General features: G+C 42.7%; 3 protein-coding genes across 3 annotated transcripts in view; all 3 read right to left on the bottom strand.

Annotated features, from left to right (window-relative positions):
• The window catches only part of LOC122827156 (ras-related protein Rab-9A-like), a 38,461-nt gene extending 22,509 nt beyond the window's left edge, over window positions 1–15,952 (bottom strand). Inside the window, exons 1-2 of the mRNA XM_044109764.1 lie at window positions 15,874–15,952; window positions 6,453–6,551 (exon numbers count right to left, since the gene is read on the bottom strand). The gene's annotated coding sequence lies outside the window, so the exon portion shown is untranslated. The remainder of the gene's footprint in view (window positions 1–6,452; window positions 6,552–15,873) is intronic.
• Window positions 15,953–16,570: 618 nt separating this feature from the next.
• Window positions 16,571–18,951, bottom strand: LOC122827154 (thymosin beta-12). Its single transcript, XM_044109762.1, has 3 exons — window positions 18,802–18,951; window positions 17,560–17,672; window positions 16,571–17,476 (listed from the first exon to the last, which is right to left on the bottom strand). Exons 2-3 carry the CDS (start codon window positions 17,657–17,659, stop codon window positions 17,448–17,450), a joined length of 129 nt encoding a protein of 42 aa, XP_043965697.1. The 5' UTR covers window positions 17,660–17,672; window positions 18,802–18,951; the 3' UTR covers window positions 16,571–17,447.
• Window positions 18,952–19,912: 961 nt separating this feature from the next.
• On the bottom strand, window positions 19,913–25,986 carry LOC122827153 (ribose-phosphate pyrophosphokinase 2). Its single transcript, XM_044109761.1, has 7 exons — window positions 25,635–25,986; window positions 23,144–23,327; window positions 22,915–23,013; window positions 22,192–22,316; window positions 21,887–22,060; window positions 21,635–21,794; window positions 19,913–20,836 (listed from the first exon to the last, which is right to left on the bottom strand). Exons 1-7 carry the CDS (start codon window positions 25,754–25,756, stop codon window positions 20,744–20,746), a joined length of 957 nt encoding a protein of 318 aa, XP_043965696.1. The 5' UTR covers window positions 25,757–25,986; the 3' UTR covers window positions 19,913–20,743.
• Between the last annotated feature and the right edge of the window lie 534 nt (window positions 25,987–26,520).

Below are 26,520 nucleotides of genomic sequence, written 5' to 3'. Positions count from 1 at the left end.
TGCTCACACGGTGGAAGTGTAAAAAAATAACTAAATAAATCAACAATTTTCCACCAGAAAGAAAGAACAAAACAAAGAGAAAGAAAAATTAAGCCTCTGAGATTCTTCTGTTTTAAGTTTCATAAGGAGAACCACATTACGGTCATTTGGATTTAGAGGAAGTTGACACGGGAGGTTTTGAATGTGCAAAGCCGGGCCAAGCAAACAAAACAGAACATCCCCGCTGCCTCTCGCGTTCCCATAAAAACAAGCCTCTCGACTTTTCTCCGCGAGCCAGATCCGCTTTCCTGTGACCTTTTCGCTCCCATTTTAACCTCCAGTTTTCAGTTCCTCCGAGCTTCGTGTAGACACTGCGCTGTTCCACAAAAAGCATCTGACCACTTGTGAAAGATAAAGTGTCATAGTTGTTTAAAAAGAGTGTGAAACACATATTTAGCCATGAGCTGCACAGACAATGAGCAGCAGGGGTGAGGCTGGTGTCCTGTTTCAAATGTGAGCACGGCTAATAGTGGGCCTCTGCACTTTAATTTGCTTTTGTTTACACTTTGTAATAGGAGATATAAATCCAGCGCCTTCCAGTGTCACCCAAAACTAAACTCATTCACAGTCCAGGCTTGTTCTGAGCCCTAAAGCCGCAATTTTAAGCAAATATCCAATTAGCTAAATGGTAGCTGGAGAAAGACGAGAAGTTAGCATTTAAGCTAACCTCAGGAGCAAGCTGAAGCATACGGGAAATGTCTCCGTCCGTTGCTACTGTCAGAGCGGGGGGAACTAACGTAAGAGAGCATTACGTTACCGTAACGCAAAGCTAACATAAGAGTTAGCTTATGTTAGCTAGCATGGAAGTGTAGAGCGCCTGGTTGAGAGGAGCATAATACAGGATATTTGCAGGAAAATACTAATAAGTTTTAAAGATACTTTATTTGCAGCACTTTCAGTTAGCATGTTGCTAAACAAGTCAAATGTTACACAATTTCCTTAGTGGGCATAGCAAAGCAAAAATACAAAATGCAGAGAAATAAGTTTCTGTTAGCACGTGTGGCTAATATTTAGGATTTCGTTTTGGAGTTGAAACACTTTAAGCTAATGTGTTCACACAAACGTTTCAAACAAATAGTGCACTCGGATAGCCATGGCAATACGCTGTTTATTCATTTTTAAAGTGGAAGATCTCTATCTATAACGTCAGCTGTTTCCTCTCCGCGTATCGTTTCCGTGTCCTTTCTGTGACAGCAGCCTGATGACGCAGTCAAAATGTCAGTGGGACACATAAATGCCCAAAATATGGGTGAGTTCTGTCAAAACGCTGCTTTGTACGCCATTGGGGCGTCTCAACCAGCATCACTCGGTCTGTCAGTCGTTGGTTATGTAAGATCCAATCACAGAAAACCTGACGGGACACGCACGCCTGTCAGAGGAATCCGGCTACCATGTCCTCAGCTACAGCGTGATCAGCATGTTGTCAGATTGGATCAGTTTGTTGTGGTGTGATATTATTTCTCCCTTGACAGGCTGGTGGTTGTCTGTGGAATCACAAGCAGCAAAGATAAAACCTGATCAAATGGTTCCGCAATTAAATTCATTTACCTAAACTATGTTAGCAGGGTAGCATAATCTTTTTTTACGGGCTTTCAAAAGAGAACCATCACACTTCCCCCACCATGCTTATCAATACAGTTAAATTATTCATCTTTTATTCACAAATAACCCAGAATGCCACTGAAAAGATTTATTTTTTATGTACATTTTCATGTAGCATTAGCTTAAAGAGACTTCATGGAGTCGAAGAATGATAATATCTATCTGAATATCTGGCAGAATTTTATTGTTCTGAATGATACTTTTCATCACAAGTGATCATTCATCCATAAGTTGGAATACAGGCAGACCGGTTCTACAAAAGAGGCTTTTAAATACACATGTGGGGTGCTGGTTTGTAAGGGAACACTCCTCCTGATTTTCTTCTCTTTTCAACCAAAACTCCACTGTATTACTCCGAAACGATATTCAAAAATGAGCTTTGTGGATATTTGTGTGTGTTTCTTGGTATTACTGTCACACAGCCTCATTGTTACTACCAGCACAAGTTGTCCTACTTATCAACACACACGCAGGACTTTGCGCCGCCCCCTCTGGCTAACAGGCTAATAGCCGCTTCCGTCACCCAATGAATGTGATCCAGGCCTGAAATGGCGCACACGTGAAATAATGACAACCAGTTTTTTTCCCCCGTGGTGTTCACGCCCTCGTGCGACACCACTAGCTTGTGAGCGGCCTGTGAGGGGGCGCAGGAATGTTCAAGGCCGTCAGTCTCTCATTGTCTTCCTATCAGATGCCGGAGACGAAGACAGATGCTACATTGTTGGGAAAACTCGAGGTTTCTTTGGACTGGATCAGCATCACATCCCATCAGACCGTCAGCGCAGCGGAATGCTTGAAACTCTTCACCGACTCACACAGCGCCAACATTTGTCGTGTTTTCGTTCGCTGCTCTCAAACTCAAATGTGCGCAACCCAGACATAAGAGTTTGCATTTACAATGTTTGACTCCGAATAGAGGTTGATTGCTAAAGGCAGGAATACGCAGTGACATTTGTTCTGCCAGCAGGTTCAACCAGACACACTAACACGTTTTGTTAGTAACACAAATCCCTCAAACACAGATTAGACTCACGATTACATGTGGGCTTTTCATTGTTGTCGCTGGGACTTTTTGTCTGTTTTCATTTGATTTTAGAGTGTGTTTGCTGGCTTTTATTAGTAATTATTAGTTCAGTATTGTTGAGCTTGAGCTTAGTTTTTATTCGTTTTAGTAGTAGTTTTTTCATGCGCTAGTTAATTAATTATGAATACATCAATTAGTACGAATCCCCAACAGAAGACAGTTTTCAAATATGTATTCATAAACTGCTTGTGTGAGTGGAAAAAAAAAATCACATCAGTTTGAAAGGTAATAAATAGAATCATAAACAAAAACTGAGTGTGTTATATCTATACTTTCACTATGTCTTAGTTTTATAAATGCGCGATATTGTTCCCCATTAGTTACCATTTTTAATCATTTCAGTTAACAAAAACAATTTCTCAATTAACCCTAACCCTCAAATAACAGAATAAATTTGTAAGTAGTAAAACACATTTCCACAGTAGTTTATTTGTTACGGAGAAAGCTAGACGCACGTTTCAGTTCTCCTACTGCTACAATCTTAATTACAACAATGTAGCTGTGATGAAAATGAGTCCACGAGGCATTCGGACCAGAAAACAAAGTATTTCAGCAACGAGCAGAGGGCGTGCTGGCTCAGGTTCTGGTGGAGCAATGAAACGCAATCCGGGCAATTTGCTCAGAGAAATGCAGCAGATCCTGGACGCTTTTAAAGAGCTTTCAGATGCCAAAACACAGCATGTAATACGAGGCAGGTTTTTACAACATGGACATGTAAACATGGACGGCACCTAACGAAACACAGTTAGCTTCTACTGTACCTCAGGACAGCTTTAACACGATAAAGTCATCTTTTCATAAAGTGTTGGAATCATAACCTAAAAGGCCTGGGCAGGAGATTCAAAGGAGAAATCATTTTTTTATAGCTACTTCCTGGGTCAGTAATTACACTTGTGAAGCTAAATGTGGGTTAATCCTGCATGAAAGCCCTAGAGGACGCAAAAGAAAACTATATTCTTGAGCCATAATGGCATAGTCAAAGTCCAGGCCAAGATCCAGCTGAGAGTTGGTTGCAAAATATGAAAATTGCTGCTCAAAAGTTCAAACTGGCAGAATTACGACCATTTGAACCGCATTTCTCGAGAACCGACATCACAAAAGTCAGATTGGTTGAACAAATGTGGGTTCGATTTCCAAGGAGGATTTCCATCGACAAACTTTTGTCTTGCAATGAAAAGACGAAAGTCAGCTCTGATGTTGGTATGGTGTGCCTAATAAAACGGCCAGCGAGTACAGAGTGAGGAGGGATTTCCTGTTCGTTCTGCTGCGACGTGGAAACCCGTTTCACCAGTAACAGTAACACCGCGGCTCATTAAGTCTAATCTCTCTCTGCTTGTTTTCGTCACTTTCCGAGGATTTAGCTGCAGCCCCATTAGCGTGCCGCACAAGAACGGCGAGGCGGCAGCGTGACTCACTCCCAGAAGGCAACAAAAGGCGATGCAACGGTGAAAACACACTTTAGACTTTCTGCAGCATCAGGAATCCCATCTATCAGCTGAGGGTTGTTTTTCTTTTAGCTCCTGGGACTGTGGATACTTTTGTGTTTCTTTCTTTTTTTTTTTTTTTTTGAGGACTTGTTTTGGAAAGGGAGGGCCTGTTTCTGGGAAATAACCTCACTCTGACCTCTGAATAGTCGGGGGAGGGGTCAACAAAGGCGGAGAAAGAAGAGGATTCTTTCACATCCACTCGTCCCACTGAAATGTCCCCTCCTGGGTTTCTTATGTCGATCCATGCCTGCTTTGTTTGAAGCTTCCCATCGACCCTCAGGACTGGAGGAAAAGTCCCGCTTAATAAAACGAAAACAAGGTAAAGATTGAGCGGGACTCAGTCGGTTTGGCAGGAGCTTTGTGTCAAACACACACTCCTCCATGCTAAAGCTCACTCCTTTGCTTCACTCCAACACAATTCTGAAGGAAATCGGCCGAATCCCGAAGGATCTCGCCTCCTTCTTAAAGAGAAGCCACTGGAGAAACAATCGTTTATGATTATGTTTCCAGCCTAACTCTGTCCAGGTCTGGTCGCTACGCTCATCGACAGCTTAACAGATGGACTCTGACTCCGGCTTTTCTGGGCCAATCCAAACATTTACATTCCGATGAGGGCTCTTTCAGAAGATCAGCCCTGTATCTGTTAGTCCGCTTCTTTATTAGAGTGTTTGACCCTCTTGGTTTTCATTACACGCAGACCCACATATTAATAAACGCTGAATCTTTTCAGTATTCTGCTCGTGGCTAAGCACGGACTAGATTCGTCTTTTCTGTGGTTTTGGTTTCATAATTTGTACATTTAAAAAGTCGAATGCTCGGGAGTGAAACTCTCTTTTAATCATTGGTGAGAAATGGTGGGTTATGTCCAAACTTTGGTGAAATTTAGTGGTGTTCAAGTTATTATCTATCAGAATTATCTACAAGATAGAAGCAGGTAAATCGACAACTTTTACAATCGACAAAGATCAGTCAAACTTTAAAACTCACTCCAGCCGAACAAGTTCCAAAATTAGAAAACCACCCGGGTTTGTCTGTCAATTAGCAGCTAGCAAGTTAGCTGTGAAAGCTAACAGCTAATAACATTTTGTACTTTAAACAATGCAACATTACGTTCACTCGTGGAGGTTGTGTTTTGATGTGTGGCAAGTTAATTAGATAAAACTGTCAAAAGTAAAAATAAAATTAAAGAAAAACAAAAGTTAGGCGGCCATATTGGATTTTTAGTTTGCCGTTGGTAAGAAAACTTCAAGTCCAAGTCCTACTGTTTTGTTATGTAGTATTATGGTTCTTATGGTACTTAAGAACAATCTTCTGACCATCACTCCTCTGACCGTTTGAGTAAACCGGATACATTTTAAGACAAATATTCAAAACACACACTAATCTCAGGTTTTGAACAGAAACTCCTTGACGTTTTCTAAAAGAAGAGACCATGCCTTCCTGGATGACATTTATTCAAACATTACTGTGGGTCCAAGACCTAAATTTAAATTGATCATTTTAAAAAATCCTCAAGGAATCAAAGCTTGTGTTTCACGTTGCTGCCCATAAATTTGTTTCTTAATTCAGCCGCCACTCCACACAAAAGGCAACGCACAGCTGGGAAAAACGAGGCAGCTACAGCGCAGCACTGGCGCCGTGATTGCGGTCGTGCCCGACTTGGCGGCGTGCCGACTCGTAAACTCGGGGAGATTTCTTTTAGGGGGCAACTGAGGGCAAGAGGGAACAATGGGGGCGTGGGTGCCGCCTGGAGCTGGGCCCGCCGGCCAAAGCTGCCAGAGCCACTCGTGTGCCAGATCGGCAGACAAAGAGGGCAAGTCGGTACTCATCTGGGCAGGGGTCCAGTCCAACTTGAGACGGCAGAGGATTGTTGAGAGGGGTTGGAGAGAATGCAGGCACACGTCTGACCAGAGTTTTTGTGCGAGAAGGGGGGCCACGAGGGACAAAAAGACACAACGGCCAGCTGGCTCTCTGGAGGGGCATCTGGCATTCTTTTCACAAATGCTCGGTGCTGCAAAGTGGGGAAGTAACGGTATTGCAGGAAGTACAACTCAAAATCCTGGATCCTCTTTACACTCTGTGATTGCTATCATGTGTAACTTCTGCACAGTCACCCCCCATCGCGGGCCGCTTATTTTCACAGGAAGTCGCGGCTACAACAAGCGGGCCTGCCGCCCTCAAGCTTCCATAATTCATTAACCCGGAGCTCAGAACAAAGCGCTTTCACCTTTGATACTCACTTGGCAAAGGGGAGCGCAGCCGAGGCAAAGACTCGCACCCGAAAACAGGAAGAGCAATCACCTCCTTCGCTTCCTGGTGTGCTCACGGCAGCAGAAAACCTGCAAGCACAAACCCAGCTTCAGTGCAACTTCATGATGGGTCTCAGACTGCACATTTGAGACTTTTCTGTGTTTATACCCTTTTAAACTTGACCACGGTCGCTTCTTTTAAATGTATTGAAATTGTATTAAAAAGGCCAACCCAAGACAAAACCAAGGGCAACCAATTGTCACACAGCTAGAGTGTGGAGGAAGATGAAAACTTTTAGGCCTCCTTGTAAAGTTTTTGAAAAGGCAGAAAAATCACACAATATTTCCACTTTGAAACATGATGATGCAGTGAGAATCTAGTTCTGTTGAAGAGACAATGGACAGAACCAGCAGTTCTCCCTCTAAACAAGCAAAAGTAGCAAAGGAATGATTAGTTCAAGGGTGTCCAATCTTAGTCTTTGAGTCCTTCTTCTTCTTCTTTGATTTTACTGGCGATTGGCAAACAGCTTTTAGTGTGCGCTACCGCCACCTTCTGAATTGGTGTGTGAACCAGAGTTGAAACCTTCAATTCTACTGTAAAGTTCTACTTATAATGAGATTTGACTTCAAACAACGTGGAGAACGATGGTACTGCATGTGCTGACGTCACGGGAAAAAACTTATTCAGATGTGATTCTTACCTAATGGGATCACATTTCGGAATATCGACAAGGTCTTGTGGGCTTTCGTCATGGAAACCAAGATCTTTTAGGTGCACCACAATTCAGAGACGCCCGAATCTCACAAATTGCCGATTACCATCAGAACATGATGACATGTAGGAGGTGAAAATTCAGCCATTTGGTTGAGGTGTGTTTGTAAAGGTATCTCTTGACAACTGGAGTTGGAAACCATTCGCTTAAATCAAACCTAGTCAATAACCAAACCTAAATCCAGCCGATGATCTGTGGCTCCATCCAAAACACCCAATAAAATACAATGAGGTTGAGGCGAAAACATGAAAAAGCAGAAAGTAGGTTTTGGGGTATGACTACTCGTCCTGTTTGTCCGCTTGAAGAAAATCAGGTCTTCTTATCTTTATTGATTGGGTGTTGACTTCTGTTGCTCACACACTATCAGAGACTCAGTCTGGGTTTATGTACGATTCAGTACAAAGGACGATGTGTCTGCGGCAGTTATTTTTACAATGATGAAGCTGTAAACAGTTGGCCTGAGTTGTGCAACACGCGCCGACAAACAGAAACCGAAGCTCAACCCCCCACATCAGCTTCCCCTCTGACATTTATTTTCACCACAGGCCCCTAACGAGGGAGCATTAACGCTCTCTAGGCCGTAACCCATAAAACTGAGACGCGTTTGCTGTTCAAGAAGTCTGAGCATCGTCCCTGCCATGTTTCGTCGCTGTTCAGACAGCCCCTTAGCGCTTGTTGTCAAATCACGTCACAACTTTCCCAGCTCCGAAAACCATTTATAGTGCGACTTCTTGTCGACGTCTGAAATAACGCGTGTTGTTTGTTGTTTGGAGCCGCCCGACTCGGATAGCTTGCCTCCAAAAACAGCGGCTGCAGTATTAAGTGAGGGGAAGTGAAGTTCTTCTCCTTTTGAGGCGACCAAGAACACAAAAGGCCTTTTCATGAGCCACATGCTCGGCGCTGAAAAGCCTGCTGGGGCATTCAGGAGGCCGGAGAAGGCAGGATTCAAACCTAGCCGCGGTTGGGGCTGACGGGAGTCAACTTTTAAACTCTGGCTCAATTTTCTGAACCCATATAAGGGTAATGAAGCTCACGGTTATGTTGATTTCTGGTGGGAAGCGCAGCAAGGTCAAAGGTTGGCCGAAGAAAGTTTGAATAATTCAAAAGCTTTTAACTCAAGACCACAATCTCTTTTGAGGTTCCTCAGGGCATGGAAGTCACTTTTTCAACTTCTTCTCCAAAACAACAACAAAAAAGACATATTTAATAATTGTATAATCAGTGCTGAGCTCATTGACACAACAAAACTCCAAAAATGCCAGATGAGCTGGTGAGGGGAGGTTCTAGTTGTCTGGGTTGTCCTTGATTCTTAACCCAGAGGGAATCTGATTTCACTTCACAAAAATCAACCTGTCTTATTTGCCATCTGGAACTGTCAATGCAAAACTCTGCACCCCCTCAATCAGTCAACACAGTGTTAGCATCGTGTTGTGGTTAAAAAAAGCTTCATATATGCAATATATGATGAGGTGTTTATTATTCTTTTAAATATCATTTTAAGGTCCATATTTAGTCAATAACTGTTAGCTGCCATAAGAGAGTAGCATCCACTAACTAACTACTTAGCAATAGATTCTGATTAATTAGTTTGTCAAATTTGTTCCTTTTTCCTCGTCTTTTTCTTTATCACTTATCTGAAAAAAAAAACATTTCTAAAAGTTTGTTAGAAAATGTTAAGCTAATGCTAATGCTAAAGAACTAGAAAAATGCTAACGATTACAAAAATGTCCCCATCAAGTTTTTAGCCAACATATTTAGGCCGAAATAAAAACTCTGTAGTCAATTTCTTACATTTTTGTATACGTCCTAGTTTTCATTACACATTACTCCACCATGATGAACGGATATGATTTATTGGAGTCACAAATCCAGATTTTATTCTTTCAATCAAAAGTTTAGTTGATGTTTTAAAGTGGTTGGGAACGGCGTGGTCAAATGTAGACTGATGAACAACTGTAAACCACTTTTTCATTTTTTCATTGAACTTTGTAGAGAAACCGTCGCTAAACGCGACATGAGGAGCTTTGATAATCACTGCAATCCGCTCGTTGCCCGACTTTATGCCACATAGTTGCTGTTGGCCCTGTAAGGCTACCCTTGGCCCCTGGGTGACTAATCGCCATAAAAACGATCAGCCTTGCCAAAAAACACAATGCCAAACAAATATGAGTCTGGAGGTTAAGTGCAGAGTGGCGGCTGTCGCCCCAAACTCCCAACGAACTTTGCACACAAACACATTTCAAAGATCTCTTCACATTTTCCTTAGCATTTAACATGAATTACTAAAGCGGACGGCGACAACAGCCTAAGAAAGTGTTGTGAAATGTCACTTTGAGACACGATGTTTGAGTCATTTTCATATGATGTAACAAAAGGAGGAAGTTGAACCCAGAGTATCTCTAACCTCAGGGTGTCAGACAGACAATAATTTGTGCTTTTTTATGTTTGCAATAATAAACGCTCCTTTAGGCCGTGTTTCAGAGGAGAACAGAGAGGCGCTGTTAGAAACCGGCGGCAGGCGCTGGCAGTAAATTATCAGCGCAACTCCACCCTGATAACGCAGACAGAAACTGGCAACTCTACTGAGAAACGGCCTTCATTCCCGGTTTAATGTGTAAGCAGAGAAAGCAGCAGCAGCAGCAGCAGCAGCAGCAGCAGGAGTCAAGAGTCCTGCAGTTTTCTGTAATTACACCACAAGAATGTGCAGCTGAAATTCAAAATAAATATACAGGCTCCTTTCCAAGGCCAAATCATCAATCAGCGTCTGTGAAACAGCAACACTGTGAGATGAAAATGTGTCCCGAGGCGATTCACCTGCAAATTTCAAAAACCACACGGGAGATCAGAGTTATTAATCACAGATTCTGCAATAATCCATCCATCCATCCATCCATCCATCCATCCATCCATCCATCCATCCATCCATCCATCCATCCATCCATCCGTCCATCCATTCACTCCTTTCAGTTCACCAAACCACAAAATCCACTAAACGTGTTCCATTTAAATCTAATTTTACCTCAGCCCAATGTTTTCATAATCAGATTCTAATTCCTTAATAGTCCCAATATGAATATGAACAATTCCCATAAGTGTAATTTACAGTTAATGGAAAACCAAAACTCTGTTTCTCAGAAGAAAAAAAATAAATAATGTTGCATAGGATTATTAAAACAAGGATTCTACAACTTTTTTTTTTTTACACCAGATTTTCCTTCCACTCAACTTTTCATAACAATGCTTACATGCAGCACCGTGAAAAGACAGTTTCTTTCCATTTTTAAAAAACTGAGGGCTAAAAATATTGCCTTCCATCAGACAACAACTGGGGACATTTGAGGAAATCATCTCTACCTCTCCTCACCTCCCTCTGGAAATCTCTCCATCTAAACGCCGTGTGGGCACCTGAACGCGTCTTCCTGCTCCACGTCGCTGAGTAGGAAAGCCTGAATAAGGAGGTCACGGCTTGGCAAAGCTTGTTATTACCGACGGGCAGTAATTAAGCAGCTCTCTCCCGGGATTACTCAGGTAATTAACGCTCATGATCAACATTCCTGCAGCCGGGGAGTCCAACTGCTTTGTCCGGCCTGGACTTTCGCAAAGCTCATGCGCTTTTCCGTGCTGTTTGTGTTCTTTTTTTCTTTTTTCTTTTGCTGGTAAGTGGCTCACAAACACAGGAAGAGTGCCAGAAAGATTCACGCCTGGCCTGTAACGCGCGTTAGCCTGTTAATGTGCAGATTTCTCCCAGTTTTGATCTGGACCCTGAACTTGTGAAAAGGAGACATTTGGCTGCAGAGTTGAAACACGTCTTGGGTTTCTTAAAATGAGCAAAGCGCATTAAAAAAAAAGAATATAAATATTAATCTGGTTATATAATCCCTGGTGGTTGGCTCACATGTAAACTGTAACTTCATTTCATTAGATATATGTGGAAAATTTTCTCGATATTTTACTAATGTGAAAAAAAATCTATTGCCACGTTTCCATTAATAAGAAACGCGATTAAAATCACAAACATGCAGCGTCATCATACCGTTGGTTTGTGGCAACATCCGGTTGTTGATCACGTGATTTTTAATTCAGGGGTTCCGTTGCAGTTTTGCGAAACGATGGTAAACAAAACCATCGGAAAACGCGATTTTTATTTATCTATTTATTTATTTTGAAATTGGCCTGTTTCCATTAAGCAAATTTATTTTCTAAATGTGAATTATATGGTAAACGGAAACGCGGCTTCCAATTAAAATCAGCTCACAGACAGGTCGGAGAACAGTTTCTCTTCAGGATCAGTTTTTAAAGAGTACCTGACCGACAACACGAAGTAGGCCAAACGATCTCGAAGAGCAGCCGTTTGACATTTATCATTCTGGAAAGATTTACAAAGTCATTCCTGAGGCTTTGGGGCTCCAGTGAAGCACGACGACGGCCATTTCCCACACAGAGTCGGAGTTAATGATTCAACCACTGCAAAAAGACGGGGCAAAGATGGCTTCCAGAGAGAGAGAGAGAGAGAGACAGAGAGAGAGAGAGAGATCGGCTGACCAAAAAAAACGACACCAAAACACAGTTGAGTTAAAGCAATTCTGCAAAGAGCAATGGGTCAATTTATTCTAGAAGGATGTAAAAAAACTAATTTAAATGTGACCCAAAAAAAAAACATCACAGCACTGAAAGTGTTTGAAAATAAAACCACCAAAAGAGATTGTTCATCCAGATATATATATAAATTTTTTTATTATTTTTTTTTTTGCAGAAATGTGCTGCGTGCACTGCGGTGAAGGCAGAAAGCAAAAGTGTAAACCATCTCCAGCGGAGGAGCTGCAGAGAGGCCCCGACCGGTGGCTGCTGTGGGGGAGGAGGAGGAGGAGGCGTGGAGCGACGGAAACGGCGAGCCTGTCACTCCTGAGAGTTGATATTTTCCTCTCAACAAGTCCGAGTGAGTCAGGCTGACACAGGATGAGCTCTGCTGTCTCTGCAGCTGCATCGATTCCTGTGTTGGTTAATGCATTTAGAAGCAAATGGGGCAGGAGGTGGGGGTGGGGGGGCTGTTGTTCAGACAGCATCGATCAGATCTCCACCTGGGGCCAGACTGGCAGAGCAGCTCAGTCTGAAACATGGGGGGGTAGACGGGGCACACCTGCTTCCTTCTCACCCTGATAGCCAGGCTGCAGTTTAGCTGCTTGATGTTGAAGCTGGTCTGCTGAACTGTGCAGCAGGCTTTCAACTAAACCCACAAAGATCTGATGTAATTGTTATTTATGCAAGTGCATGCAGCCCGTGGCTCCTGTTTAAATTTGCAGAGAGAGGGGATTTCTCGCTGCTTCTCTGCTTCCTGTCTGCTTTCTCACAGATATGAAAAAAGAAGAAGAAAAAAACGGCTTCTGTGAGTGGTTTTTGTTTCTTGTCACCTTTATTTCATGTCAGAGCAATTTGTCTCTTTGCTCAGGAATGTGCTGGTTTAAAAAAAAAGAGGAAAAAAAAAAATAAATAAAAGAGCAGTTTCTGCTTTCCTGCAAAGTCCGGATGGGGAACGACAGGTTGCTGTAAACGCCTTGCACAAAAAAGAAAAAAAAAGAAAGAAGTGTGGCGAAACTTTGAGCAGGCCTGTTTTTTTTGTTTGTTTGTTTTTTTGTTGCAGGAAACATTTTTTTTAAATTGAGTGGAAAGAAAAATGCGTCCTACCCCTTGTACTCTCATACACCTGAATAAAATCCAATACAAACAACCGAAAGTTTGAGTTCACCGAATTGATTAATCAGGTCAGGATGATTATCTGCAACTTGGCGTCGGCAGTATCATGCTGTGTTGTTGCATAAAACTGCAGCAACACAGTAAGAAACCCTAAAACCAGGGTGAAAGTTAACCGAAACACAACACCAGAATAGTATAAAACAAAACATATTCGAGTGCTAGAATGGCCTAGTCAAAGTTCAGACCTAAGTGAACTCAATAATGTGTGGTAAAAATGTGAAAATTGCCACTTTTCATCCAATGTGACTGAGTTTGCTCATGGAGACATTCGCTAAAAAGCCGTAGCTAACTCGCTGACTGGGGTGGCTAAAGCAAATACATGCCACACTAATCAGATTGTATTGGTCTACCTTATGAAAACGGCAACAAACAAATTGAGGTTTTGGATCGACGGCGAACAAAATATGCATAACTCCAGGAAGAGTGTTGCAAAGCACTGCTGGTGTAAATAAAATATTATTTTTGATCATAAAAGCTGTGGACGGTTAGTTTTTCTAACGTTTTTTTGTTTGTTTGTTTGTTTGTTTCCCCTCGACCCCCGAGCTCAACTCAACGTCCCAACTCCGGTTTCGGTTTCAGTATGATTGTCATCTGCTTAGAGAATCAGATCGAATGACAGTCCGAGGTCTCGGGCTGAACCCGACATCACCACATGTCGTCTAAAAAAGAAGAGGAAGCAGCAGTGGGGGAGCAGCTGGGCCTGGTGACCTCCAGCACAGCAGCCGGGCGAAGAACGCAGTCGCCTCTCTCTTTGTCACGCTAGACGTCCAAAGACAGCAGCAGACACAGAAAAGAAACAAACAAACAAACAAAAACATAGAGAACAGACAGAACAAGGAGATATGCTTCAGACAGGAAGCCAAAATAATGGCACAAACATCCATTTCCTGTTTGGGTCTGTTAGCATCGCTGTACGCCACACTGGCGGACAAAGAGAGGCGAGGATATGATTAATGCCAATGGCCAGGTGTTAGCATGCAGACAGACAGCAAATGTAGGCTCCTGAATGGGCGGTTGCCATGGAAATCCACAGCAGACGCAGCGTTTTGTCTTTGTCAGAGAGGGATGGTTGATGAAACCGAGTGCTCTGTGGAGCTATTGTTTTGTCATCTCAAGACGGCCAAACTATTTTTAATATCATTAGCTTGGGAAAGCAAATGTCGACATGTCAAAATGACGAGGATTTTTGTGATTTATTCCAGCTTCAATATCTTTTTTGATCCTGTCTCGTCATCTTGAAAAACAAATTTATTTCAAGATTTACCTATTTAAACCCTGTGCAACTTAATAGCAGTATATATATGTAACAGCATGCATAGAAGACACTTTTACACAAAGTTATCTCAAGATAAAAAGATTTAATGATTTTTCCAATTTTCAAGTGAAAGAACCTTTACTTATCGTAACTACTTCATCTCCAGGTAAAGCACCTTATCTTAGAGAATTATTGGGTATTTTCACCAGATAGCATTTTGTTAATTTGGCCTAGCAACACTTGCTAGCACCGATCACGTTTGGAAATTTACTTTTGTTATATTATGTTGAGGAAAATCCGAATGAAGCCTTTATTATGGTTTAATTTTCTTATTTGCTCAATAGAACATTTATTTTTGTTTGAGGTAAAATTGCTGCTAGCTTAGCGGTAGCTATTTAAAGTTGACCTTACAGGTCAAAGATAAACATCTTAAGATAACGGTTTGTTAATCTCTATATTTTCGCAGTCTTGCTTTAAAATATATTTTCATAAAGTTAACTTAGAATAAAGCATAATTTATGCCAATATTTTTACATAAGAGAGATTTTTTTTAATAACTATTCAGATTTCTAATAATCCTTAAATAATTGCCTGCTTTGGAGTTAACTGTCTCATCTCTGAGCTCTTATTTTGAAATATTTGCTAGATTTAAGTGATATAAATAGCTCCATCACCTCAGGATAAGGAGAAAAATAATATATCTTGAGATATTGACATAAAAATATATTTGTCAGCATGTCCTTTCTAAGTGATTCAATCCAGCAGATGTAGGAATATTTTAGCATAACCAGCAACAACGACAAAAAAGTTCCCTTTTTTAGGACAAAATGTGGTCAAAAGAAAGTATTTTCAGCGTCCGCTTCCGTCTTATAAAAGCTGAAACACAAGGATGTTACATCCATTAGCTCCCTGGTAATGGAGCTGCATTAGTGGGAGACTTCCTCTCAGTGACCGTTGATAAATCCTGCTAGTAACAAAGAAATGCCTTCACTGGAGGAACAATGCTGGAGGGGCCAGATGGACAAACACATCTAAATATAGACAAAACATTGGTAATCTCCCGGGTGTTCGAAACGCGCCAGCGGAACAGGTTTGATGCTGGCCGGGGAGACCGAGCATCCGACCGCCCAACCCCAGCAAGGCGGTGACTCAGCAGCAGCTGTTGCTATGGGTTACCAGGCAGGACAGGCTCAGTGCTGACACATCTGACCCCCACCAAACACCACCTCCCTGCGGCGGCTCCACCCTGTATCAGCTGCTCCCCCTCTGAAATCCACTTTCTCTGGAAGGCTGAGGAGGTAATCCCATCTGGGAGCGTGGAGCCGGCCGTCTCGCCACTTCCCCACTGACCTGCACGGCTACGCCGCTCTTCCCTCCCCCAGTGAGATTAATGCCTCATTAGGAGCATCTGATTTAACAGTAATCCACTTACACCGAGATTCGTTGACTAGCTAGTTTTCCCAAGATCAAATGTTGTTGAATGGATTGAAACTACTGTGTACATTTGCGAGATTTGGACTTCAGTACCGACATATCCTTGATAGCACTGGCGGTGCCATTACAAAAACAATTTGCTCCGCTAGAACTCAGTCCCGTTAAAACACCCAGTAACTCCCTTCAAATGTACAAGTACCTCTTAAAGCAGTGGTCTCAACCTGCAGTCCTCGAAGGCCAGAGTCCATAGTCTTACAAACTTGAATCAAATGGCTAAACTGCTTCACTGGCATGCAGTCGAGCTCTACTAATGAGCTAATATTGGAGCCAGGTGTGCTGAAGCAGAGACACATCTAAACGTTGAGACCACTGTTTTAAAGCAATGCCATGCTAATGTCATTAGACCTCGTAGCAAGTGGCTAATTTGGGACGAAGGCGGAGTTAATCCCCTGCAGGAGACACCCTGCGTTCTGGGTCAGGCCGGGATATAACGACCAGGCCAACAGGTGTTCAATGCAGAGTTGGTTTAATGTTGAGACCGACTCTACCTCCATGACACCAAAAGCAAAAGAATGCTTGTTGCAGGGCCTCTACAAAACCAAAGCATTGCAGACATTTGGTTCAAATGTTGAAGGAATACCTGCCATTGCAAAAATGCTAGCCCTTGAGGATTGGACTTTGGCACCTTTAGTTTAGCTTCGTTAGGACTGGCGTAGCATTTAGCCAACAAGTTGTTTGGGGCAGTCCATTTCCTTGATCCCAGGAAACAAGGCAGGCTTGGCAGAAGTTTACTCAACCTAATCATTTAGCAGTAAATTTGAAAGTCATGCAAGCATTTTGACAATGCAGGAAGCAACCTCCAGTGTGTGATGTAGCCAGAATGAGCAGTCAAAGAGTTCATTTTAGTAACAAATTCTTTTTATTACAACATTTCACGGTTTTCCCATTTTCTGGCAATGGTTTGTGGCAGAGTAACATGACTGCTGGGAAATTTACAAAACTCCAAAAGAAGTTTGATTAACAGTTCAAAGCAAACACAGAACCAGTTACCCAAACAATTTCCTCAACAGAGACAACTCGGGGAGATGGCAATACAAGCGCTTCCCTGAATCGCTCAGAAAACAAAGAGGGCCCAAGTGTGTTACAATCGGACCGCGACATAGGTCCATTTGAGCTTCTCCTAGATCAAGATGGAATCCGTTATTTTAATCCATGTATACATACATACAAAAAAAAAAAAAAAAAAAAAAAAAAAAAAAAGTGGTGACAGTATCAATTTTTGGGCATTTACATTTTGGCCAGCGTACGAACAAAGTTGTGCATTTCCGAAAATTAGAAGACGAAAAAAAAAAAAAAGAACCTGACGCCTCGGCTTTGGCGGAAAAGCAGCCACACGGGATGCTGGGTGGTGGTGAAGGTGCGACGATGATGATGATGATGACGGTGATGGTGATGATGAGCTTCCTGGAGCGCAGACCACGCCCCACGGTCCCCCAACCTGCAGGTAAGCATTGGCAGTCTCGGTGGCGTTTGGACCACATCAGAGCCCCCTCCTCCTCCGTTACCGGCCAACAGGACGGCGCACGAAGGTGGGAACTGGGTAGGGGGATGAGGCTGACAAAGGCATCATCCGTCCACATGGCTGTGCAGCTTGGTTATAGTCGTCGATTCATAATTTCGGTTACAGAGTTATACAGCTAAAAGAAGTGACTGAAAACAAGGCAATGCAGGAGGAGAAGGGGGTGAACAGTGCATGACGGGAAGGGAGGGGCTTCATGAGGCTTGCTTCTCCTGTTCAATGGCTGTCAAAGACAAAATAAAGAGATTTAGGGAACCTTTCCTGGCAGTAAATCTTAGAAATAAAGAGTCCAAAGCGAGAGCTTACTCTCTTTCGTAGGCAGGGGGTTCTTCTCCTGCGTCTCTGTCTTCTTCAGCTTGGACTTGTCGAAGCTGGTCACCTCTGAGATGTCGGGCTTGTCACTCATTGTTGCAGTTAGTCTAAGAGAAAAGGAGCAAAAAAAGAAAATAAATATATATATATGGAGAGTTAATTTACAGCACGTGCAAGAAACCTGAAGGGGGTTGGAGGAATAGGAGCTTGTTGGATATTAATGACGCATTTTCAAAATCCGCCCAAGCATGCGGTCTTGCTTTTTTATCAGGAAGAGGGGGAGGGAAGAAAGGGCGTTGCCTCAAAAGAAAAAAAAAAAATCTCAGCCAACAAATGTCACTTTCTCAGCTCGCTCCTTGTAACGTGCACGGAAATTAACCGCCTCCTTTTGTTCGCCTGCGGCTCAGCAGAGCCCGATTTCATCGGCATGCATCCCCCGCTGCCCTGCGCACACAGCTCGGGGATGTTGCACCCAAAGGGGGTCGGTGGGGGGTTGGTGGGGACGCACAATGACACCGAAGCCAGTCTTAGTCTGGCATTTACATAACAATTGGAGTTCCCATGCTGCGTCGACTGGGAGGACTAACGGGGAGTATAATGAAAAGCAGGGAATTCATTCCTTTTATTTAGAGTTCAATTTAAATTCAGAAGCTTGGTGTTTAGTTTGAGCGCGGATGGCAGCTGTGCAACATCCGCAAATTCACCAATCACGTACTTCTGGCGTCGGGGGTCGCAGTCTGAGGGAACCACCGCCCAGATTATCATTCAGCTTCCCCTTAAATGAAACAAACAAACTTCGGCTTCACCTTCAGTTTTGGTTTTAACAGAGAAAGTTGGGGGGAGATTTATAAACAGGAAATAGTCCGCTGCACAAGACTTAAGCAGCGGGTTGATAACGGGACTGAGCGCGTGCAGCTCACGCGCACACAGAGCAACAACAAAGAAAAGCAGAGACAGTGCGCAAGACAAAGCACGAATTAAGCTTTGATGTTATCTCATGCCAAATTATTATTATTTTTTTTACCGAATTAAAATGTACCACTGAAGCAAATTAAATACGTTTCCTTCCTAATCCAGTTGCATATTGCCTTACAAAATTAAAAATTAAAAAAATCCTTCCCCTCCGTCTTCATCAAATTCCAACATTAATCCCACTGCTTGGTTCCCCATAAACGCTGCTGGCACCACATAGGGGGGGACAAAGATGGGAGAAACAAGCCAAGAAGAGGCGCTTACCGATGTGCTGGATCACTGATGAGACTTCTGTGCTCGGTGGGTTTGCAGCAGTAGTGTTTGCGTCTTTGCGCAAGCCTCTCATATACTCAGAAATATGCTAATGACGTCTGACATCACCAGCTTTCCTCCCCGCTATTCGCTCGCCGTCGCCCTCCGCTGGACGAAAGGGGCAGTACGCTCTCCAGAAATTCCAAAAAGGGAAGCAAACGGGTAAAAAGAACGAAAGTACGTGGATTTAAATCTCAAAATGTGACCCAAAATGCTCCACACGAGACACGCTCGCTTTATGTCATCCGTTATAGTGAGGTAACTTATTAGTGTCAAAATAGAAGCGCTTAAAAATCTGTTCTTCCTGGTGTTTGGCTCGCTTCCTGCTAACTTGTGAACACTGGGCGCCACCTGGTGGCGACGAGGCGTACGTCTCCGCTTTAATTTTGTTCACACCCCGTAACAGTTGGGGTCGCAGAAGAATCAAATCTTAAGCAAAACGTTCATCACCAAGACAATTTATTTCTATATTCACACAATAATATGTGTAGAAATGAAACTTTTGCATTGTTAGTAGCCCACACTCCTTTTTAAAGCAGTTTTAGTGCTTGATACCTCTAAACATCTATCAGAGAAATAGAGGCAGAATATGCATGTTCCTCATACAATATATATATATATATATATATATATATATATATATATATATATATATAAAACCTACAGAACTGCACTTTAAAAACATAAAAAGTATAGCTTTTATTCCAGGTGTGTATTTAATTGGTTTATGTTCATCGAATGTGGAAAAATCTTTGCAGTTCCACTTATTCCTAATCCGAGTCTATAAAAAAATTATGCAGCTTTTTTTCCTGTCCAGTTTGATCATTTCCTGCATTTTTTTTTGGACATTCTTTCAGATTCCAATCCATAACTGCAATCAAATTCTGTCTTTTTTTTATTTTTTTTGCACCTTCATTACCTGCGTGCGACGCCACTTTGATGCAAACACGTCTTCAAACTCCACTTCCACGCAGGTGCAAAACGAATTCATGTCATGTTCTGTAGACGAAACGGAGGACTTGCTTCTCACGCGCAAATGAGAAAAATCAGACTCACGCCGGGATCAGTTTGCAATTTTCAGAGCTTTATTATTAAAAGAAACAGCTTTTCCTGTGGTAGATTAAAAAATAAAAAATAAAAAATCAGCACATTTCTTTGTTTTAATCACCTTTCAAGCCGCTTTCAGGCACACTGTGAAATCTGCCTTTACTCAACAGAAGTGACCCGTTACAGCTGTGGCAGCGACGGCGATTTACAACAAATAAGTCCCGGATTCTTAGCACTATTTAAAAAAACTAAACAAAAGCTTTGGGCTCCATCGCTTCTCATGACCTTTTCTTTTTTTTCTTTTTTTTTTTGGAGAAAGCAGGCGACGACGCGCCTGCCGCACCTCGAGTCGAGTCAGTTAGGAGAGCATTTTAGTACAATCAGAAGGATTAGATCAGAGAGGGGTCATGCTAACGTCATGACAGCAGCTTGCATTTGCTGTGGCTCGTAAAAATAAAAATAAAAATTAGGATGAAAACAAAACAAAACAAAAAGAAACAAACAAAAAAAAAAAGTGATGTCAGAATCCCTAATCAAGTCAGACTGCTGAGGAGACGCTTTTAAATGTTTGCGTCGGATGCCGGTGAGGAATGCACGACTGAAACTGGATTCAACAGAAAATTTAAAAGAAGATGCGACATGACGGACCACTTGGTTGAAGTGAAACTTAGAGCTAACAGGGAAGTCATAAATACAAACTTGGTCTTGTCTGCTGGGTGGAAATGTGTGTTGGTGGGACCGTTTTGGGACGAGCGAGGCCGTTCGGCCAGAAAGTGCCGGCCAGAGAGGCCTCGTGGGAGGAGAAACGCCGGAGGACGAGGAGGAGGAGGCTGGGGTTGGTTCTTCCTCACAGAGGCACGTGGCTGAAGAGATACGAAACTGATTCTCCGTTGTGGGTCCTCCTGATCGCCTCGGCCAGGATCATGGAGATGTCGATGACCTGGTGGGAAGCGCAGGAACCAGCTCAGTTCTGCAGAACACTTCCTAAAAAGCTTCACTTCCTCCTCCGGTGCGTTCACTGAGGCTCCGGAAACTACAACATTCAAGAACCGTTCCACGATCCACAAGGTAACTTTTCAAACGTTTCCAGCCCAACTTTGGAGATGAGAACAGCGCAAATTAACTCGAGAAGACAAGTTGCGACTCACCGTTTACACCTTGTGGTTCGTTCCTGCTGTTAATAACGTCGTCCGCGTTCCACAGCAGGGATGGAGCAAATTAAAATGTAACTAAATTTGTTGTCTCTCTCAAAAAAGCCAACAGTAATTTAATTTGACAGAAAATACAAGGAAAGTAAAAGAAAAATCACCAAAAAAAATAAATAAATTTCTCGCAGTTTTTTGGCTTTTATCAAAGAGACAGAATCCTAACAAACCTAAAATGAGAAGAATTTAGTTTGTTTTTAAAAAAAACTATGTGTCTTTATTAGGTGCATAAAAATATCTGGTTTCAGCAGGAAGTGACTCTTTCCAAATGACCCCTGGATTCAGACATTTGCATGAACTCATCAAAAAGACACTGGTTGGTACCGGTAAGAGAACAACGTCATTCACGGTCAAGTAAGTTCTGTAACGCCCTGGACTGAAACGCAGAGTTTTTTCTTTTTATTTAGGACGATTGGTGGCTAAAGTTCATCAAATGCAGAAAACTTGTGGAACCAAATCCAAAACGTTTGACTCAAGTTGAGGGAATCGGTAGGTGACCTTCAGAATAAAAACAGAAAACGTAAAACGCCTACCTGTATCTTTGGGCACGCCTTCATCTTCTCCTCCTGTGGGATGGTGTTGGTCACCACCACGGCCTCGAACGGCGCGCTGTTGATGCGGGAGATAGCCGGGCCGGAGAAGATGCCGTGCGTGAGGATGGCGTAGACCTTGGTGGCGCCGGCGTCGATCAACCTGACGAGCGACAAACCAACACGGCGCCTTTGAGAGAGACGTTCGGGGCGAGCGGCGGACATCTGGAGGACCTGAACGGGAGGGGGACCAACTTGTCGGCGGCGTGGCAGATGGTGCCGCACGTGTCGGCCATGTCGTCCACCAGGATGGCCACGCGGTCCTTGACGTCCCCGACCAGAACCATGCGGTCCACTTCGTTGGCCTTCTTCCTCTCTTTGTGGATGAGGGCGAAGTCCACGTTGAGGCGGTCGGCGATGGACGTCACGCTGCGCCAAACGCAACCAAAAGAAACAAAGAGCGACCCCCGAGGGCGTGTTAATCAGCTGTGCCGACGCGACGAGCAGCAGACCGTCTGCGGCGCCCTTTGACCCCGACGTGTCTTATCAAATCTGCTCACCGCTTCGCTCCGCCGGCGTCTGGAGACACGATGATGCAATTCTTCCACTCAGGGATGTTTTCTTTGATCCACTGCAGGACGGCGGGCTCTGCATACAGGTTGTCCACGGCGATGTCAAAGAATCCCTTCAGAACACACACACACACACACACACACAAAATAAAAATTATTGTAGAATTTAAAAATCTAAACTAATTTGCTAAGACAGGAGTAAAGAAAAAAAAAGTTTTCTCATTTTGGAGTCTACACTAGGGTTCAGCTGAACAGAAGGCAAAAATTACTCGACCTTTGACCCTAACCAGGCACTATTACATCATCACCTTTCTACATATTAATTTTGTCAGTCACTTGTTTGGTATTTCTTCTATGTGTAATCGGATATATTTTCTTTTAAGTAGAACATCAATACAATGAATTTAACAAGTTATTGATTAAATTGAGGCCAGAATTGAGAACAAAGTCAACGTCTTTTTTTCTTTCTGGACCTTAAATTATGAAGAAACCTGTGGAAACTTATAGAAAGTTGAAGAAGAAGAACTTTTTTCTTGTAAAAAACAAAAAAACAAAATGCGTATTAGTAGGGATTTGAGGTCTGGAAGTCTTTTTAAACTGAGCTAAAATTTAAAAAGTCTAAATTCTGTTCACATTTTGCTTGTGTAGTTTTTAATTTTTTTTCTCTCTCTTCATGTTCACATGTTCATCTGACAGGTTGAGCTCACTCACCTGGATCTGCGAGGCGTGGAGGTCCATGGTGATGATGTGGTCAGCGCCGGCCACCGACAGCATGTTGGCGACCAGCTTGGCCGATATGGGCGCTCGACTCTGAAACGAGATGGAGGGAGGAAAGAAGGAAAACGGAGGATCAGCGCTGGGCTTTTGAAGCACAAAACGTGCTTTTCCCCCTCTTTCTTTCTTTTGGGAGTCGCCACTTCGGCTCTGCGGCTCCCCTGACCTTGTCCTTCTTGTCCTGCCGGGCGTATGGGAAGCAGGGGATGACGGCGGTGACGCGGGACGACGAGGCGATCTTGCAGGCGTTGATCATGATCAGCAGCTCCATCAGGTTGTCGTTGATTTCGCCGCAGCCGCTTTGGATGATGTACACGTCCTCGCCGCGCACGCTTTCCCCGATTTCCACGCTGTCAGGAAATTAAAAAAAAAAAAACTAATGTAAAAAATTGACACATCAGCGGCCTTGTTGTTTTCCGGGCTGTTCGGGTTGTCGGCGGCGCGCAGCCGGTGATTCTTCCAGAATTCAGCTTCGCCTTGCCACGTCAAATTTTCCCCATCTCCGCTTTAGAAAAGCATCAGCAGCTTATTTTGCTGTTTACCCTGAGACAAAATGATCAACAAGTGACTCTGCAAACAGAAGAAAGATACTCTTAACTGCTTTTCACGCCACAAAGACACCGCCATGGTGGTGCAGCACAAAGCCCAAAAGAGGTCATCCTTCCCAGCAGCACACACTATTATATTATATTATATTATATTATATTATATTATATTATATTATATTATATTATATTAATTTCCCTTTGGGATCAATAAAGCACACATACATTTACTCATCTGTTGTGTTTGTTTTTTAATGTTTGCTTTGTGACAATGTGAATTGTTTGAATTTTGATTTATGACATTGCAGGAAATGACATTTAAGTTTAAGGAATTATTTGGACATTTAAGGAATATTTTGTTGTGCATTTAACAAACTACTGAATAAATTGCTGAACTACTTTAAATAACAACATAAACCTGCTTTTATATAGTAAATATGGGCGTTTCCTATTTTATTTACCTATATATTTTTTATGCTAACGACGGAAACGTGCATTGGGTTGTGTTATTTTTGCCTCCGAAATCTAAGAATAAAAAAGAACATTAGAAAACCCCAGATATAAAGCAACAGTTACATATATACATACATACAGACTGAATTCTAACTGTTTGAAGCATTTAGTTTTTCTGGACAAAGCAGGCCGAACAACTCCTTCACTAAATGCTGCCAATAGCATTTGGGGTATCATTAGAATGTTGTCTGTAATTGACTCATTCCATTCAGTATACTAAACATGGCTAATAAGTAAGAAAAATAGCTAATAGCTTAATTAAGGTAAAAGGATTTTTTGTAGTCCTAACCAGCAGCCCTCCCTTCCTGTGTTCAGTTGCTATGGTTATCAATCCTCTGCTAACTGTCCTGTGTGTGTGAGACAGAGAGGTGGAGGAAGAATTCTATCTTTGTGAGACACTCAGTTTTTATTAAAAAAAAAAGCAGCCCGAACAACTCCTTCCTGTTCAGGAACCGAGAGACCTATTTGAATTCGAAACAAATTAGAGGGCTATTTGTCCTAGGAGATTCATATCTGTAGCTCACTCACAGTAGTAGCAGTGATGAGGCCAAGATGGTGTGTGCTGAGCTCAGAAATGTCCCAGAAATATATGGAAGTGAATCTGGGAGTTCTGTCAGTTGCCCCGGTGCATGATTTTGCTCTGAAGCACCTTGACAGAAAACTGTAAGCCCTAGGGAAATTTAGCCAAAATGCTAAATTTGCCTGCTTTTACGTGAACAGGCATTTTTATCAATGTCATGACAGTTTGATACCAATAGGACGATATTTGTGGGCGTGACAGCGGTTTTAAAATTGTTTTGGGGTTAAAAATCTACTTCATTTCTCACTCTAAAGGAGCAGCAGTTGGTGTCAATTACACTCTGCGTTTCGGCAGTTGGAAATTTTGCTCGTTTTTCGCTTTTTACGTCGCCGTCGTAAATCGGAATCCCACTACAAGTAATAGCACGTTTTGAAACCACTTTTGTGGGGGTGCACGCAGCGGTACGAGCCGCATTAACGGTGATGGAAGAAAAATAACTAAAAATATAAAGAGACATTCTATTGAGTGTAGAATAATAGGTGACTGACTTGCTTCGCTTCGCAAGTCAGTCACTGCTCTCCGTATGCATTGCTATAGGCAGGCCCCAAATACTGCAACAGATATCAGTCAGGCTAAGCAGAAGAACGCCACACGGTATTGTGTCCAATTTAGTACACCCCAAAAATCGTCCAATGTCCCAACTTGCAAGTATTAGCTTCTTAGCTAACTGTGAGAACTTTAGCAAGACCGTGAAAAATGAGCCACAAAGTCTTGTCACAGCAAGCAGTGAATACGTCTAACTATTATTCAGAACCTAAAGTCAGACTTTCTGCTTCGTTTGAACGGCGGGCATGTCAAAAACATGACAAAACACTTAAATATGGGCTTTTGTCCGAGTATAGGAACACTAGCAGTAGCTTGATGTGTTTACATGAGGCTACATGTTAGCCTTGAAGCTAAGCTACACACACGTGACAACGGTGATGGAGCACCGTACGAGACCAACAGCTTGATTTTAACATGCGAAATGACTACAACAACACAGGCAAACACAGTGTTTGAATAAACCACGGACCCACCACGTCTCCTGGTTACTAAACTTCTTTGTGATCACTTTCCCGAGCTCCAGTCCGAGCCGATCAGCCACTTTCTGGGACAGGTCATGATGGGAGCTCCCGCTGAAAAGCACGATGTTCGGCATGTCCTCGGAAATGTGGGATTCCGCTGCAGACGGGTCGAAAACAAAAAGGCGACGGAGATCGCGGAAGCAAAGAGGGGTCTTTCCCCGCAGGGTGATGAAGACGGGGGGAAGTAAAGAGTGCTAATGTTGCAGCTTGGGCATGGCACAGTCGCAGCGCTGAGGACAGACGGCAGAGAGGAAATAGGAGGTCAGTATTTGCATGTAGAAAGGAATAGGCCGCTCCTCATTGGACAGTGAGGAGAGTCACTGACACACGCAGAGTCATTGTTTACTATACATGATATGGCAAGCTTTGTAACATATAATTAACCCACACCGCTGTCTGTTATAACATTAGCACTGTTACTCATTAACATTAGGTATTAACGAGATATATCGGGCTAAAAGCATGATATTGCTGGCATGTGAACTGAAGTAAATGTTGACCATATTTATCACATAAATACAGGCAAACTCCCACTTTATACTTACATGTTGCCATTTCGTCCTTTCTACTTCCGAGTACTTCTGTGAAATATTGTCTGTCAGTTCAGTTTTCTTTTTCACCAGTTATGCTTGTAATCATAAAATTGCAAAAATCTCATTCAGAATTTAATTCAATATTACATTAATTTATTAATTCTTTGCATTGCAATAATTCCTTTTCATAAGGGAAGTAATTAACAGATTTGTTAAATTGCGGTTTGGCTTGGAAGATGAAATTTCAAATGGAAAGAAATATATAGCCTATTAGAAAGTACTTTGAAGCCGAAAATCCAAGTAGA

Source organism: Gambusia affinis, linkage group LG24, assembly GCF_019740435.1.
Source record: "Gambusia affinis linkage group LG24, SWU_Gaff_1.0, whole genome shotgun sequence".
In the NCBI taxonomy this organism is placed as follows: Eukaryota; Metazoa; Chordata; class Actinopteri; order Cyprinodontiformes; family Poeciliidae; genus Gambusia; species Gambusia affinis.
Note: the sequence above shows the minus strand (reverse complement) of the source record. Positions and strands in the feature narration are given on the sequence as shown.

Coding starts and splice junctions, on each gene's coding strand:
- LOC122827154 (XM_044109762.1), bottom strand. CDS start 17,659: ATGAGTGACAAGCCCGACATCTCAGAGGTGACCAGCTTCGACAAGTCC. Junction 17,477..17,559: donor CCCCCTGCCTACGAAAGAGA/GTAAGCTCTCGC, acceptor TGTCTTTGACAG/CCATTGAACAGGAGAAGCAA.
- LOC122827153 (XM_044109761.1), bottom strand. CDS start 25,756: ATGCCGAACATCGTGCTTTTCAGCGGGAGCTCCCATCATGACCTGTCC. Junction 22,061..22,191: donor GACGCCGGCGGAGCGAAGCG/GTGAGCAGATTT, acceptor CGTTTGGCGCAG/CGTGACGTCCATCGCCGACC. Junction 20,837..21,634: donor AGGCGTGCCCAAAGATACAG/GTAGGCGTTTTA, acceptor GCTTCCCACCAG/GTCATCGACATCTCCATGAT.